The 17,450-nt window shown below is 41.4% G+C and overlaps 2 protein-coding genes across 4 annotated transcripts in view; both read left to right on the top strand.

The window, feature by feature from the left end:
• The window catches only part of LOC121922482 (uncharacterized WD repeat-containing protein alr2800-like), a 35,905-nt gene extending 34,643 nt beyond the window's left edge, over positions 1 to 1,262 (top strand). For 2 of the 3 annotated variants that reach the window (XM_042451988.1, XM_042451989.1), the window contains one exon: positions 470 to 1,261. In XM_042451988.1, the coding sequence (XP_042307922.1) occupies positions 470 to 532 (63 nt within the window). In that variant the 3' untranslated portion in view covers positions 533 to 1,261. Of the gene's footprint in view, positions 1 to 469 lie in introns of all 3 variants that reach the window. The other variant, XM_042451991.1, reaches the window with a different exon arrangement.
• Positions 1,263 to 4,541: 3,279 nt separating this feature from the next.
• Positions 4,542 to 17,145, top strand: LOC121922849 (ADP-ribosylation factor-like protein 3). The gene is made up of 7 exons (XM_042452737.1): positions 4,542 to 5,309; positions 9,707 to 9,818; positions 11,103 to 11,246; positions 14,956 to 15,072; positions 15,423 to 15,473; positions 16,122 to 16,307; positions 16,614 to 17,145. Exons 2-7 carry the CDS (start codon positions 9,801 to 9,803, stop codon positions 16,659 to 16,661), a joined length of 564 nt encoding a protein of 187 aa, XP_042308671.1. The 5' UTR covers positions 4,542 to 5,309; positions 9,707 to 9,800; the 3' UTR covers positions 16,662 to 17,145.
• The last annotated feature ends 305 nt before the right edge of the window (positions 17,146 to 17,450 follow it).

Below are 17,450 nucleotides of genomic sequence, written 5' to 3'. Positions count from 1 at the left end.
CCACTCTTGCCAGAAGCATAGTGCAAGAGCCAGGGGGGGAAATCCCTTGAATCACGCTGCCCCCTGGTGACCTGACTGTAGACTGGGCTGATTTCCTACATGGCTGAACAACCTAAAGTGAATCCCTCACAAAACAGTTTCCTAGTTCACTGTTTTAGTGCAAATCTATGTAAGTTCTGGAGAAGTGTGTATACCATCAGGAGGATCCTGCACAGATCTCATAACTTGACTTGTACTGATAGTACAATGCCTTGCAGGCTGGCACCTCTCATTCCCTTGTACAGTAGATGGATGGGGGACTGAAAAACCAAGACATTAAAGTATTATGCTGTTAGGATTCAGCAAGACACGCCAACCAGTAATTTTTTCCTGAACTCTAGTGAGGACTGTGGGTAGTTAATGAAAGCTGTCTTCAGGGATTGCTAATGCTGCCATCCTCTAACCTGTACTATTCTTTGATTCCCTCCAGTATGTGTCAGTCTCACTGGATGGTACAGTATGCATGTGGAAGGCCTATTGCCAAGGGGAATAACCTGAGGCCTAGCTCATGTGGCATTTTCCTAGTCCTGCTTTAATGCTACCCAGGAATCTGAACTCTGGCATTCTCTGCTTCTGTATCAGTGAAGAGATACATTTCCACCTGCTGACTGCACAAGAAAGCCTGCAAATACATGAGTAGCTGCATCTGTGAGATTCTCAGAAACAAGAAAATACCTGGGTGGGGTTGCCAGTGGCCAAGGGTGAGGCTTTATGCTGTGATGCTTCCTGTCCCTCACATAAATATACGTCCCCTTCCCCTTTGCCTCTCTTCTTTTTTTCTCTCGGCTGTCATAGAGGACACCAAAAATAAAATAATGTTTTTGAAAATCCAACATTTGTAGTGAGAATAAATGATGTCAGTTAAGTACATAAAAGCCAGTATGGAATACTGTCAATAATTCATTTTGAGCTCTGCCTGGGGCCAGGTCCTGCTGCATTAACTAGATTGAGCTTCAAGTGGATAAACAATTTGCACATGGGAGGGAGATGGAAGAACTTCAAAAGACCAGCCATGAGCAGTGATTGGGTACTCTCATCCAGCCTGAAGCTTGCAGAATATATTCACATCACGGAGCCATCTTTAGATATTCTTTGTATATTGATACCTTAAGAAGCAGTGAAACCTAGACCCAAATAGTACATGTCCTTGCACATGAGCTGAAAGTCTTTCCCCTGGTATGATCAAAGCTTTTAGTCTTATAAGTGTTATTTCCCCCCCCCCACCCCTTTTGCCATATCCAGACAGTTTTCTGTGTTTCCCTTTTCTGGATGTGCTGCACTTAATATATAGGAAAAACATTAATTCTTCCTCAAAACAGCACATCTACTACTACAGGTGTACCTCAATTGATGAAGTAGATGCATTCCTAGGAATTATTTCTTTAACAGAAAATTTGGTGCAAGAGGCAGAAATAACATGGGGAAAAATAGGCATGGATTCCTACACCAGAAAAAGACGTTCATCATCTTTCAGCAATTTTTAATTCAAAACTTAACAAAATCCCCATGTGAAATGATGCAACTATGTCAGGCATGCCTTGCATAAGGAAACAAAAACATTTTGAACCTTCTGGAGACCCTTTGAAGGCATCTCCCAAAATGCACCCAGAAATTTTTTTTTCCTTTTTTCCACCAGACTCCACTTTCCTTATGATTTCCATTCTGGTAGCCAGATTGACACTTAAAAAAAACACCAACAAGCTAGAGATATATGGTCAATCTAATCTGCTTTCCCCTTTTCTCCATGTTTTGCTGTTCATGCATGCTTAGGGCCCATTCCCACTTACTGAAAAATCCGATTCCCGCTCCAGCTCCACTCCAGTGTGTTAATCGATTCCAAAAGGTCCCTCATTCATACTACAAATTGGGACCTTTTGGGATCGCTGTTTTTTGGCACAATTCTTGTCCCCATTTGTTGGCACCTTTTCCCCAGCCTGGCTTTGGCCCTTCTCCCGGTCTCTGTGCTCCCTCCCCCCGGCCAGACATTGGCCCCTTCCTCGGTCTCCACACCCCATTCCCCAACCTGTCACCCAGCATGGATCTGCTGCTTGAGCTGGGGGAGAGGTCAGTGGTGGCCCTGGCAGGCAGCTCAGGGAGGTGGAGGAGGATTGGGCTTGGGGCTCAGGGCCCAGACAGGGAGCAGGTGGGGAGCCCTTCTCTGTTTCTGCCAGGCCGGGCCCCTCTCACTGCTCCGGAGCGTGTGTAGTGCCAGCTCTTCCAAGATGACCTCTCGGCCCTGGACCCGCTCCAATGGCAGTGACATGCCAATGGGTGAGTTGTTCCGTGGGTGCTAGGCCAGAGGTCGGTAGCACAGTGGGTCGGAGGAGGAGGAGGCACCCTGGAGGGCAGAGATGGCACCTGCCACTAACTCCATCCATCCTTCTATCCCTCCCCCTGTGCAGGTACCTGGGCCCACAAGAGGCCTGCAGAGGGGACAATGGGTGAAGGAGGGCAGCCACTGCTCACAGCCTAGGAGCTGGGTCTGTGGGGAAGGCCAAGTGGAGGGGAGGAGGATGGGAGCAAGGCTGGGGAAGGGGAAAAGGCAAAGTTGGGGAACAGAGCGCAGAGGCCGGGGGAGGGAGCTGGGAGGAGGCCAGGGGAGACTTTTTTTTTTAAAGCAAAATTAATTGAAATAGCAACAGAATGGTTAAGCTGAAAGTAATTGCTTGACCAATCTATCTATTTTGTGATTTTTTTTTATTTTTTAAAAAGGAACCCAAAAGGCGGCACTGTGTGTGTGTGTGAAGTCTCTGGGGATGGATGGCACACACCCCTCTGCCATTTGTCCTTCCCCTCAAAAAGAATCAATTCTGATCTGGCTTTTCCACTGTTAGGAATCGCGTCAGAATCAATTATTCCCAAAAGAACCTCAAAATAACTGCTACCAAACAAACTGCATTTGTTCCGCATTATCCCCACTGGAATTGATCCAATGAGGATCAGAATCGATATCCAGTGGGAACTAGGGTCATATGCCCCACATCACGATTCGGAGTTAAAAGTTGTGGGAACAACCCCTTAGGGATTCTGGAAGCAGCTGCTGTTCACCTTGCCTATACCAGCTACAGTAGGATCAGTCAGAATACAACCCCATTCTTTCTCAGCACAGACTTGATTGCATTAATACAGATATCATCTGCAATTTGATATTGAAAGTCTGTATTTCCAGAACTCTCCTTCAGCCTTCTCCCTATGCTGATGTTGTTAAAAAGCCTTCCAGCTAGACAAAGGACAAGGAGGAAAGTGGAGCTGGGCAGGCATAAAAAGACTTTATATTACTGCAGAACACTCTTATAGTGCTGCTATTTCACTTTCACTGCTCTGACTGCCTCCTGTGGAATTCTGGGATTTACAGTTTAGGGAAATGCATTTAAAATTCTCAGCCAGAGAGCTTTTAGGCCTCACTGAACTACAAACTCCTGAATGCTTCAGGAAGCAGCCAGAGCAGTAAAAGTGAAATGGCAACCCTATAAGAGTGTAGTGCAGTTATCTCCTTAGTAAAAAAAAGGAGCTTCCTTGTCAGAGGCTTTGTGAAACTGAGGTATGCCTGTATTGTAATTACCAGCACAATGTGATTATACAAATGCATCTACTGACCATTTTTATGAGGATATGAGGATAAAAAACAACATCCCTGCTGATTTACGTATATTGCTTTTATATGTTTTAAATAACATTTATTACATATGTATTTGAAAACTTCCCCTGAAGGTGTGGCTAACTTGGCACTGTGGGACTGAAAAAGACACTGTAGCTAATGCGTTTTATGGAGAACTAAATTCACCTTTTTCATTTAGCCTGCATATAACACCTGATGACCAGACGTAAAATGGGTCCTGTAACAGAAAAAGCCAAAGTACAATAAAATGCAACTGACTTATTCTCCCAGCCCTTATTTAGTTCCTTCTGGGTTGCCAAGCAGAATGGAAAACTTGTTGTGCTGGAACAACCTACTGCATAGACCTGGCCACATCATACCCATGGCCCTGACCTTTACAACCACATGGCCCTGACAAACCCAAAAAGTGGGAGCTTTTCCCCTGACATCAACTGTCTTCTCCAGTGGTATTGGTGCCCTTATGTTCTTTACTCCTTTTGAAGCCTATGTTCTGCTTTTCAGTGTTGATGCCTTGCCCTTATGAGGGAGTTTTCTTTTTAGTTTTGAAAACAGACTTGATCACACAGGACTGGCTGTGCCATTATGTACAGCAAGACCGTTACCTCAAACAGCAGTTTTTGGGTTTCATGAGAAGAAAAGCAAATTCTTAAATTACTCGATTTTATATTTTCCCTATTGTTATTATTATTTACTTCCAGGGAGGGTAAGAAATGTAACAGGATTTTATTCTCTCCAGTATCAAAATGACACCTTGGAAACAAAGGCAGCATCTACACTGCAGAAATAATGCAGTTTGACACCACTTTAACTGCCATGGTTCCATCCTATGGAATCCTGGGATTTGTAGTTTGTCTCTGACGGAGAAAGCTAAATATCTCACAAAACTACAAATCCCAAAATAACATAGCATTCAGCCATGGCAGCTAAAGCAGTGTCAAACAGCACAGGTGCAGTCTAAGCATTGTATATAAGGTTCTAGACAAGTTTTTTCATCATTATCTTCTTCTGCCATTCATTTAATTTTCTGGTGGCTCCAGGTGGCAATATTCTCTTCTCTCAACCCTTTCATATTTTCTCAGTGCTGCTTCCATCCTTTTCTTACTGGGAATGGAATAGTTGCACAATGCTGTGCTAATGTGAGGAGCCCTCCATGTTCAACTCCTCTTTAAATGGAGTTGGAACAGGAGGATCCATCAGCAGGTTGTGTCAGACAGCAAAATGTGTTGGGCTGGCTCTGATATAAGCAAACATTACCAATCTTGACAATGATAGTCATAGCAAATTTATTTGTACTATAGATGATTACACACTATAAATGTTCAATTAATGTTTGATATATTGTATTGCAATGTATTGTAAAGACTATATTGTAAATGCCTATTGTTAATCTCTCCTAGATGAATTACCATGTTTAAAACAGGAACTTTTTTGCATTGCCATTTGAAGATCTGTAAGAAATGAGATCTCTACCTCTACCTCATTTTTTCTACTTGTGCCATTTCCTGGCCAGGCAGTGATGCTACTGATGTACAATAAACCTACTGTTCTGCTTTGACTACCTCTTGAGTTGCTGCTGAAATGCTCTGGGATTCAACTGCTGGGAACTGATCAGATAACTTACAGTTACTGGGGATTCCTGTTTCTGGAGAAGGTACCTGCACTTGCAAAACCTGCAGACAGTGTTGGTTATGGAGCATCACACTCCTACCCCCTTTAACCATATACATTTGGCAACACCCTTCACATGTTAAGATGACAGTAAATATTTAGTACTTGTAAAGAATACAGAAGTGCTTTGGCCCAAACTGTGGCCCCATTCCCACTCAGCTATTTGCCCTGGATGGAACTGGGCAGATTCGGATCCCCCCTCCTGAATCCCTCTGGAAGCAAGTGCCCACTATCATTTACCTTAATCAGGGTTATTTACCCCTGAATGACATTGCAGCTCTTTGCAGAGAGTTCACATTTGCAGTACCGGTTTAAAATGAAGGCTCCTTTGCTGTCAATCAAATTCACTTCTGCTTTTGTCAAAGGTGACATTTCCTACAGCAATTGGCCAACAGAATGGGTGCTTTCCCTCCTCCTTTTTAAAAAAAAAACTGGCGGCAGAGTGTGCATATTCTGTCAAATTTAAAAACCTCCAGGTGTATGTGTGTTGTGTGTAGCAAAAGCATTCACTCTTGTATCAATTTGCCAAATTGAAAGGGAAACATTTGTAACAATTCACATTGTAGCATTCTCATTTTGAACAAAAAATAATAATTTTTAAAAAAGACTCTTGTAAAAAGCCTGCCGTTCCAGGAGCAAGAAAATGAAAGGGAAAATGTAGAACAAGTAGATACACATTCTATCTATATGTATCCTGCAAAAATCATTCGTCTGTCAAAAAAAATTAAAAAATAAAAAGAGAGAGAGAGAGAGAAAGCTGCCTGGTGTGAGAGGGAGACTTGTTCTGTTCTCTGCCCTCCCTCTGACCATGCCTCCCCTGAACTTGACCCTTCCTCTGGCTCCATCCTTCTCCTCTGTCACCCCAATTGCCCTTGGCACCCTTCCTCCGGCTCCATCCTTCTCCTCCTCCATCACCCCGACTGCCCTTGGCACCCTTCCTCCGGCTCCATCTCACCCAGATTCTCTTGGCACCCTTTCTCTAGGCTCCTTCCTTCTCCTTGTCCTCCTCCATCACCCCAATGAAGGGGAGGCTTGTTCCACCCTCTTCCTTGCCTCTGACCTAAATCCCTCCCCTGAACGTGACCCGGGACATGTTCATATTGATGGAAACCATTCCCCCCCCAAAAGATACAGCTTTTACTCCTCTCTCAAAAGACCCGCACCAAGGGGCATTTGCCCCTGCACGGGTGTCAAAGCCTAGTTTTCGCTTGTGAAAGGATCAGGGCCAATATGAACTTCCCGTGGTTAATCCGGGTTCTGATCTGGGGTAAAAGGTAGTCTGAATGGCTCCTGTATATGTCATTATGATCCGCAGAGTGTGCATGAGCTATTTTTTGCTGCTAGACTGCAGAAAATCAAAGAGCTTGCTATTTTTGCCATCTCAGAAAATCTGGGATGGGAAAAGTTTCATTAAAACTTAAGTCCTTTGTATCATGTTGATAAAAGCCTTTCCCCATGTCACACACATGTAAACAAAATTGATACTCTATTCAGATGATAATAATAATATTTATTTATTTATTTATTGCCCACACAATCATGAAGAATCAGGGCGGGTTACAACAGTAAAGAAAATGCATAACAATTAACAATAACAATAATAATAACATAACAAATCACAATAGCAATAAATAGCAAAAAATACATAGCAATAACGACAACAATAGAAAGAACAATGAAAAATGTATGGCAATTAACATAGCAAATCAAAAATACAAAATCAATCCCCTTAACAATAAAATAATAACACAGAAAGAATCAAAATTACATCATGAAGAATACAAAGAACAAAAAAAAAGCATGACATGGCATAATAATAGTCAAAAACATAACATAGCATAACATAATAATCTAAACAACCATCCCCAACTCTCCCCTGGCAACAAAGCAACAGTCAGTTATCAACGATGTGTGGATAAAGGTTTCCTGGAATCTCTCCATAATTCTACAGGCTTCTCTAACTTCTCTCCTGAGAAATCTGAAGCCCTTCAGTTCTGCTCATGGTATGGGAATTTGTGCCTCTCCAAGCGGACTTTGAGCTCCCAGCTTCCACAAGCAACAGGTAGCATGGTCAAGGAAGGATATTACTTGTAATCCACAAACTGGTACTGCCAGGCAAAAAGTTCGTGGCTCCACCAGTTATAAGATTTTGGTTACGTCTACACTGCAGAAATAATGCAGTTTGACACCACTTTAACTGCCACGGCTCCATGCTAGGGAATTCCATACTATGGATACAGTTGCTGTTTACTTTGCTACACACTGCTGCATTACAGTCAGCTACAACAGAATTCCCATTCTTTCTCAACTCAAATTTTATTGCACTGTTTGTAGCAGACTCCTCCTGCAACCTGTCACTGAAAGTCTTGTGTTTCTCTGGCCTTCCTTTACCATCGTTCCAATGCTGATGCTACTATTAAAAAAAAAACTAGGCAGAGGACAAGAAGGATAAGCACAGTCTGGATGGGCATTAAAACAACTTTACGGAAAGGACTTCTTTCTCAGAGACTTTGTTAAGTGCTTTTCCAGTATTAGTTAGAAACCATACTTAATAGTGATCGTCCTTTTTGCTAATTGAACTAATCCCATTAAAGTCCTCTCACCCATTACAGCCTGTGGCACTAAATTTCATAAATTAATTATTCATAAATGAATCGTTATGCAGCTACTTTTACCTACTGTCAATCAAGTTCATTGGGAAACTTTTAATTATCATAAACAGGAGAAAAATTCTGATCCTCTCCCAACAGTGCATAATTTTATAAGCAATCACCATGTTCCTCTTGAGGATTACAGTAGGCCCTGGGTAGCTGCTGAGGTTTGACTTCCTGAGGATACCACAATTTGTGGATGGTCAGATCTCATTGAATACGATGGTGTAGTGAAATGGTATCTCTTATATGAAATGGCAAAATCAAGGTTTGCTTTCTGGAATGCATATGTATTTTAAAATATTTTCAAGCACTGGATGGTTAAATCTGTGAATAAGGAATCTATTGATGTGGAGGCCTGACTGTATTTTTTTTTTTCCTTTTTGAGGGGAATATTAAAGCATCGACACATTCACACTTTTGTAGTATGCAAAAACAATTTAGTCAATTTGACTACTCCTTTTTCACTGGCACTTCTCCCAGCTGTACAATATCTTTTTTGAGATGGAGCAATGCAGTTTGAACAGTATTCCAAATAAGGCTGCACTACAGTGCTATAGAAAAATGTTTTGTGACTGAACAATTTCTTTTCAGCCCCTTTTCTAATAATTCTTAGAACAGAATTTGCCTCCCCGTCCCTCACTGTTGCTATTGAGTCTTGTTCATTAAGCTATCCAGCCCCAGCCAAAGATCTGTTTCCTGAATAGTATCAGACAGCCAAGTCAGTGAATCCATTAGTGAATTATGGTTAGGTTTTTAAAATTTTTTACTTCTGCATGCATCATTCTACATTTAAACTGAACAGATGCTATTTCTCCCCATTCAGCCACTATGGAGAGCTCTGTTTGGAGCTCGCTGAAGCCTACTTGAGTTCTTCCAAATATTTTGATGTCATCTGCAAATCTGACACCTTTCTTTTTCACACTAATGCTTCAGGCAACTGTCTTTGATTGAAAAGCAGGATTGCAGAGTAACATTCTCCTTAGGCCAGGAAACAGGAGTTTAGCATAGAAAATAGGACTACAAAGCCAGGGCTTCCAATAAACCTGTTAAATGTATTTTGAACTTAAATATCCAAGAATGTAAACATTCATAGGGAGTGTGGGAAGGCTAGACACTGATTGTATATGCTCCTGCAAAAAATTATTTTAAGAAAAAGTCAAATGCTATTGATATTGTACTGGTACATCTACAATAGACTTAGGTTTTCAAGGAGCCACTCACAGATTAATAATGTAAGACATTCATTCCAAGTAAGGGAACTCTTTGGCACAACCTTAAAACAGTCATAATTAGCATCAGAAAACATCTTAAAGAGATGCTTTGTGTTGTGCCTTGGGCCTACTAGAGAAAAGAACAGTGCTGGCAGAAAATCCTGTAGAGAATGAAATTAGATCCAACCCAAATGAGTCCTGTCTATGGCTTAGCTCCCAAGCTCCCTTATTTATGACTACTACACATCCAACATGGTCAGATCATCAAGTCACCTGAGGAAACCATTCCCCTCTAAGCTGTACATAGAAAGAGATAGTAACCTAAGAGTATGTTTAACTTTTGTGGTGGGCATAGCATCTTTTGCCTTTAACTTCAACAGGGAAGACTAGACTGGGTCATGTTAGGGCGACAGCTGGCGTGGGGGGATTTACCTAGGGTATTACTAAACACCCTGGGTAAATGGAGAGACAAAAGCTAATTCTGGAGTCATAATCCTCTTCCTTTTCCCTGCCAGAGCCAGGCATGTCAGTCACGCAGCTGGGACCAAGTTGCCACCAGCACAAGCAGCTTCTGTACCTAGTTGTGCAGAGGATGAAGAGAGCCTGACCATGGGTGAAGTGCAGAAGGTGAGTAAATTATCATGGACTTATCATAATGAGACTCTTGGTGTCTGACTCTAGGATAGAAACTGCTGCCAGCCTGCTCTCCAGAATGATACTAAATGGTGTTATGGGGGTCACATTTAGCATCTGTAAAAAGGGGTAGTTACAAAAAATGTTTGCAGTGGGGAGTATTGCGGTTCCAGTGAGTCAATTTATTCCATCCACCATGGTATACCTCTTGATTCCCCCTCCCACCTAGATTCCCCACCCCACTCAATAGAATCATAGAGTTGAAAGAGACCCCAAGAGCCATCCAGTCCAACCCCCTGTCATGTGGGGACACACAATCAAACGGATGGGCATCAAGTCTCTGCTTGAAAACCTCCAAAGACTCCACCACTCTCCAAGACAGTATGTACCACTGTCAACCAGCTCTTACTGAAGGGCCCTCCCTGCAGTCCATCTGCCATGATCCAGGCCTCAGAGGGAGAGAAGATCTGCTGGCCTTTCCCCCTTCCCCACTGCCATTCCCTTCTCCTTTTGTGTCTTGTCTCTTTAGGTTGGAAGCCTGAGGGCAAGGAAACATCTAATTAACAATTTGTAAGCCGCTCTGATAGCCACTTTGGCTGAAGAGTGGGGTATAAATTATTATTATTATTATTATTATCATTATTACTGTCAGGAAGTTCTTTCTAATGTTTAGATGGAATTTCTTTTCCTGTAGTTCCATATTCTGCTGGAACTTTGTGCATTCAACACATGCTGAGTTCTCACTGGGCTGCTTCTGAGGGGTTCCCTTTGTATTTTTACTCAATATTGGTTGCACTTCTGCAAATCTTGGGGTGTCTTCTAGTTTGGTACCAACTTTCTTGTGTTGGCTGTTCTGTCAACATGAACAACAACTGCATGGCGAGATAGGGCAATATAATAAAAGTGCAGGAAAAGAGAATTATTATACCAATAATGCAGGCTAGCAGAATCTGTTCTGTCAGCAGGAAAGCTATGTGGGCAAAATATATGAATGTGAGACATTTCAGTCCATCCTCAGAGCTGCTAAAGGCTGGTGTTGGCCAAAGTCCACTCAGAAGAGCTGTGGGGGAAGGCTGAGAAGCAAATTACAAGGTAGGATGAAGGCTCAAAAACATGTTACTGCAGGTCTAGGAAAAAACTAGGATCTCATCTCTACAGTAAAGGCAGAAACATTAGAAGTGTGCTTCTGTAAGCTTAATGCCTTGCCACTTTTCCCCACTCTGGGTTAGAAACAAGAGTAGAAGACCTAGTCATTCAATCTCTATTATTGCTCCATAGGGACTTCTCTCAGTCATCCAAAAACTCAAAGGCTCTGAAGAACAGGAATTGAGGATTGTTCTGCTAGGCCTGGATAATGCTGGAAAGACCACATTGCTAAAGCGCCTGGCATCAGAGGAAGTCAATACCATCACCCCCACACAGGTAAGGACTACAGCAAAGAAGATCAGTGCTTCAGGGTAGGGAGGGGGAATGGATTGCATAATTTCACACAGAAAGTCTTAAACACGCTTGCAAGCAGGATCCTAACCAGCCTCTTCCTGCAGCTTCCACACTCCTTCTCACCATGTGGAACTGAGACATTTCTTCAGAACACAGCCAGCAGCAGCATCTTGTTCTTCACAGCACCACTCGCCTCCTGTGCCAATAGCTATTGAGGCTGGCTCATACCTAGAACATTGGCATGGGAAGGTTGAGGGAGAAATGAACCCACTAAATCAATAGTTAGTTACTTAAAATTTTGCTCATCTAAGTTCTCATTATCAATTATAATATAGCCACACTATATTACATGCAGAACATTGCAATTTGCAATGGGAAAAGAAGAGGAAGATGCTGAATTCCCATCCCATTACTTCTCCCTTGCAAATCATCATTTCATTCTGAAATGCTTTGCCATAACAGCTGCAAAGGGGCTTATTATTCCACTTGCTTGTCCATGACATGTAGCTAAGATTGAAGTCAAATATTTTACAGAAATATATGAAATTTAGAGATGGGGAGCATATGGCCCTCCAGGGGTTGCTGCTAGTTGCAGCTTACAATATCCCTCATCACTTTCTATGATTACTAGAGCTGTTGGGAACAACAGTCCAACAATATATCAACAGTCACACACTTTCTCTGCGCCCTTTAGAATTACGTTATTTAGGCAATATGTATGATGTGGTTAGTTTCACTTTCATCACTGTTTTGTAACTTAAAACTTAATAGCGGTCAGTAGGGGACTTAAGAACAGACCCATGATGGCTAGGCAACTGAAGCTATAATTACTATGTTGTTGTTGTTAACTGCCTTTGAGTCAACCCCAACTCATGGGGATCCTGTGGATGAAACCTCTCCAAGAACCCCTGTCCTCCCCTGATCTGCTCAGGTCCTGCAGATTCAGGTCTGTGACCTCTTTGACTGAGTCCACCCACCTGGTGTGCAGTCTTCCTCTCTTTCTACTACCTTCTACCTGTTCAAGCATTATTGTTTTTTCTAATGGCATGCCTTCTCATGATGTGGCCAAAGAACAACAGACTCAATTTAATAATTTTGGCTTCCAGGAAGAGTTCAGGTTTGATGTGTTCTAGGACTCATTTGTTTGACTTTTTGGCTGTCCATGGTATCCTCAGCACTCTTCTCCAGCACCACATCTCAAATTAATTTATTTTCTTAGGGGTCTTTCTAGTTCTTTTCTTGATGCCCTTCCCTTTTCTAGTCTTCTTATTGCTTGACTTCACTCACCTTTCTGATCAATATATGATCCAAGATACGGGAAATCTTTAACTATTTCATTGTTTAGGTTGAATTTATGTAGAACCTCCGTGATAATTAGTTTTGTTTTCTTTATGCTCAGTTACAAGCCTGCCTTTGTACTTTACTTTCTTCCTTGACCTTCCTTAGTAACTGCTCCAAGTCCATGATATTTTCCTCTAGTAGTATGGTTAATTTGTATGTATATCCTTGATTGTTTATGTTACTTCCCTTTATCTTCACTCCTCCTCCTTCTAAATCTAAACCTATTCTTTGTATGATATTTTCAGTGTACAAGTTGAACAAATAGGGTGATTAAATGCAGCCTTGCCTTACCCCTTTGCCAATTGGAAACCATTGTGTTTCTTGATATTCTGTTCTAACAGTAGCCTCTTGTCCTAAGTACAGATTTTTCATCATGACTATCAAATATAGGGGTCGTTAAGACCCCAGTTCTAATGAACGTATGGCTGGAAGGTTGGTAGTTTGAGGCCCAAGTGCCATGTGATGGAGTGAGCTCCCATCCCTAGTCCCAGCTTCTGCCAACCTAGCAGTTCGAAAGCATGCAAATGCTGACATGTACGTTGAAAATATCAGCAGAAACTAAAGTAGTCTGGAAATTTTAGTTTAAGAGCTTAACATCCAGCTTGAAACATCTGTGGCATGAACCTATCTAGAATTTATTCCTAATGTAAGAGATGAATCCAATTTATTCTGAAGCAGAGTTCTGAATAAGGGATTTGGGGCTGATGCGTCATTAAAAAAAACAAAAACAAATCAGTAGCCGTGCAAGCTGTAGTGACTGTGGTTATATGACAAATGCATTCTGAGCATGGTACCATTTCATCTTTTGCTTTGTTATACATTGCTTTACACTCAGATAATGGAAAAACCATTTATAGAATCATAGAGTTGGAAGAGACCACAAGGCCATAAATCTTTAAGACTAATGCTTTTTTGATTTAGCATGAGCTTTCATGAGTATAAATCCACTTCCTTAGACACAATACAGTTATATTAAAGCGTCAAGTGATAAACCATATTTTTTACAGTTGTAAGAATGGAATAGAATATAATAGGAACAAGAAAAATGCAAATCATGTCCCTTGCCCTGCCCTTTGAAAATTTAGGGCAAAGGACATGATTTGCATCCTTCTGGATCCTATTACATTCTATCCCATCCCCTTGGCTGTATAAATACTGTATGCTTTATAACCTGAGATTTCAGTATTACTATATACCGCATCTGAGGAAGTGGGTTTATATCCATGAAAGCTCATGCTAAAATAAAAACTAGTTAGTATTAAAGGTGCTGCAACATTTTTTTACCTCCTTCTCTTTCTCCTTTGTTGTTGTTGTTTACCTCAGTGGTTGCCAAACGGTGGGGCAAGCATGACTTGGAGGCCCTGATCCCTCCTTCTCCTCTTCCAAAACCTTTTTATGTGTATAATTTACACATGTATTGAATTGACTATTTAATGTATTTAAATAATTCTGTTCTTATTTAAACAATGTTATAAAATGTTCAAATATGAATATATATGAAAGTGCAAATGAAAAATCCACACTTTTGTTCATATGCTACACTGAGGGGGCACATGACATCTGCATGTAGATGTAAAGGGGTCACAAGGGTAAAAAGTTTGAGGGTCACTGGTTTAGCTTATTATTAGATTCTATGCTACCATGTAATTTGACCCTCAGCCTTTTAGGGTTCAGTCCTATCCAGGGAGGAAGTACCACTGAATTCACTCTTATATGTGAATAGAGATGCATAAGATTGCACATCCAGCCCTGCTAAAATCTGCATAAATATAAATCATGCTGCACATCCCTTTCTATATAGTTCTATATTGCCCTTAGGTCATATGATTCTATACTGGAGCAGATCTCTTTCTGAAGACCATAAGAAAGGTATTTAGGATCTCAGTCTAAGAATGAGACTCTGCCATCTTTAAAAGATACACCCATGCCACAGACATGAAAACTTCTATTCAACTTCTACTCAACTTCTATTCACTGTCTAGCGTAGTTACTCGCTGTTGTATGAATTGAGTATTTTGTGTCCCAAGGGGTTTCTTTGCTGGGGCCTGTAAAATTTTGAGCTTTGCCATAGAACAGGGGTAGAAAACATCTGACCTTCAAGATGTGGGATTACAACTCTCACAATCCTTCACCACTGGGAATGTTGGCTAGGTCTTCTGGGAGTTGGCATTCAAACCACGTGGATGGTCAAAAGTTTCCCACACATGGCATACCTTGAGTTTGGTTTCACCTCTCTCCTTCACAGGTCTCCATATTAGAAATAATGACTTATGATAAATTCACCTTGCAATGACCACTCACTCGCTAGCAGATCTCTTTCTTACCAGCTTCTTCTGCTTCATATTTGCAGGGATTCAACATTAAGAGTGTCCACTCTCATGGCTTTAAGCTTAATGTGTGGGATATTGGAGGACAACGGGCCATTCGGACCTACTGGAAGAAGTATCTGGGCAACACAGACATGCTGGTAAGCACTCAGACCAGCATCCCAAATTGCCTTTCCTGTACCATATCTGCAGGAAAAAGTGAGCTAAATTAAAATCTGGAGGAAGGCCAGCCCTATTATTAGGCAAAGTAACTGAATGGTAGATATGGGACTACCATTAAAGAACAAATAATTTTCCAGTTACTTAGTTTATTTTAGGATGGATGGAATTTGATCGTCTGGCTCAGATATGTTGTAAAGGAAACATATATAAAGAGAACCAAAAGAGATTTAGCTTCTAATAATACTGCAACTAGGATCCCATGGGATATTGTTGGAGATAGGTAATAGTCCTTCTCTCTTTTCCTCTCTGTGTTTTACTCTTTTTACAGATTTATGTTATTGACAGTGCTGACCAGAAACGCTTTGAAGAGACTGGGCAGGTAGGACAAAGTTCCCACCCCCTCACATTAACTTTATCCTACAGCACAAACCCATCCGGTTTGTTAGTTCAGCAATTTGGACAGCACTGCATTCTACGTCTGGCAATGGATTCTCTGAAGAATGTAAAGCAGATAATAACAACAGAGCATAAAACTTAAACTGGATGTTCATTAGATGTTTGATGCTTTTACTTCACAACTCTGCACCTCCCATAGTTTAGTGAATATAAAAAGTATTTGTTTGTTATATTCATATCCCAGCCTTCAACTAATGAACTCAAGGCTCTCCTCACCACCACTTTTTTCTCAGAATAATCCTGTGAGGTAGGTCAGGCTGAGAGAGAGCAACCTAGTAAATGTATGGCTCATTGCAGATTAGAACCTAGATCTCCCAAGTCCTGGCCCAGTGCCCTAACCACTATAGTGCACTGGCTCTTCAGTACAACTGTGGCAATTATTGTGCTATGATGCTGGAGGTTTGCTGAGCAAAGTCTCAGAGGTTGGTTCTAAGCTATGGTAATGACAGAGACTTTGTGCTTGAAAGCCATGTCCACAGCCACCAATAATGTCCCCTCTGTGCAATGGTTCCTGGTGTATATTTTCCAAATGGATTTGTTCAGAATCCATTGTGTTCTAATTTTTTGACAGGAATTGTCCGAACTGGTGGAAGAGGAGAATCTTACTGGTGTCCCTTTACTAGTGTTTGCTAACAAGCAAGATCTAGCAACAGCATCCCCTGCAGCAGAGATTGCTGAAGGGCTGAACCTGCACACGTATCGAGACCGACCATGGCAAATCCAGGCTTGCTCAGCCTTATCTGGTGAAGGAGTTCAGGTATGAAAAGAATCGGAGCTTGAAATGGCTTTGGACTACAGTTGCCAGAATTCCCCAACCAGCATAGTCAGTGAGCATGGTCGCTGGCAGGAATTGGAGAGCTGTTGTCCAAAATAGTTTATCCTCTTGGAAAGTGGGCGAGACAGAGAGAGGAACAAAAAGTAAAAGAGAATACAGTAGTAGAGAACCTCTACTATCTGTCTATGGATAATTAGAGCAGAAACTGGTACATGGAGATACCTACTCATTGCTGGAAGCAGGAACCAATAGGGGCAGCTACTTACTTTCTACCTCTGCTCTTTCTAGGATGGAATGAATTGGATTTGCAGCCAGATCACAAGTCGAAAGAAATGATAGTACTGATGAACACAGAAATGGAATTTCCTCTCTACAGAATTCCCAGAGGCCACAGACTCAGTCCAAAAGGCTCACAGCAGAAGGTGCCATCAGGACCTTACCCAAAATTTCAAAATGAGAAAGGAAGTTGCTCTAACATATTTCCCTGAGCAGTCCGACTGATCAACAAACAACCATTTTATGTAAGCGACACTAAATTGGAAAGCTATGCTACAAGTCTGGGAATCATCTAACAGCTGTAACAGTGCAGATTCCATCCATGAAGCAGTTTCTAAAATCTCAATAGCAACTGCAAGCATTAAATTAATATTGTTACTGTAGGTATACTGTTCAATCTAAAAATTAGCTTAACATTATGATCTCACTAATCAACATATTAGATATGATGTCTGTGCTTTCATGTATGCTTTTATATACCATTTGCATTTTCAAAGCAATTTCTGGTCTTCTGGGATGCAGTTTTAAAGCTTCCAGTCCATATGGTTTTCATTTACATTCCATTTGGGATTTGCTGATGGCACATTAAACTAATAACAATAAAAGGTCTCTAAGGCTAAATAGGTACTGTATAGGATTTCTTTCATCCCTAACTGGAGTAGAAAATTGACAGGAAGCAAACCAACAAGCAAGATATCTAGGGACATCATTTCATCTGGTACTCGATACCCTCTGCTTTGGAAATGAACCAGAAGAGCTGTTGCAGAAATTTCTTGAAAATGTGGGATGTAAACATGCATATATACATCTCTTGCAAGTGACAGAAAAGCTTTCAACTGACCACTTCTC

The sequence above is a fragment of the Sceloporus undulatus genome, chromosome 2, assembly GCF_019175285.1.
Source record: "Sceloporus undulatus isolate JIND9_A2432 ecotype Alabama chromosome 2, SceUnd_v1.1, whole genome shotgun sequence".
Classification (NCBI taxonomy): Eukaryota; Metazoa; Chordata; class Lepidosauria; order Squamata; family Phrynosomatidae; genus Sceloporus; species Sceloporus undulatus.
Note: the sequence above shows the minus strand (reverse complement) of the source record. Positions and strands in the feature narration are given on the sequence as shown.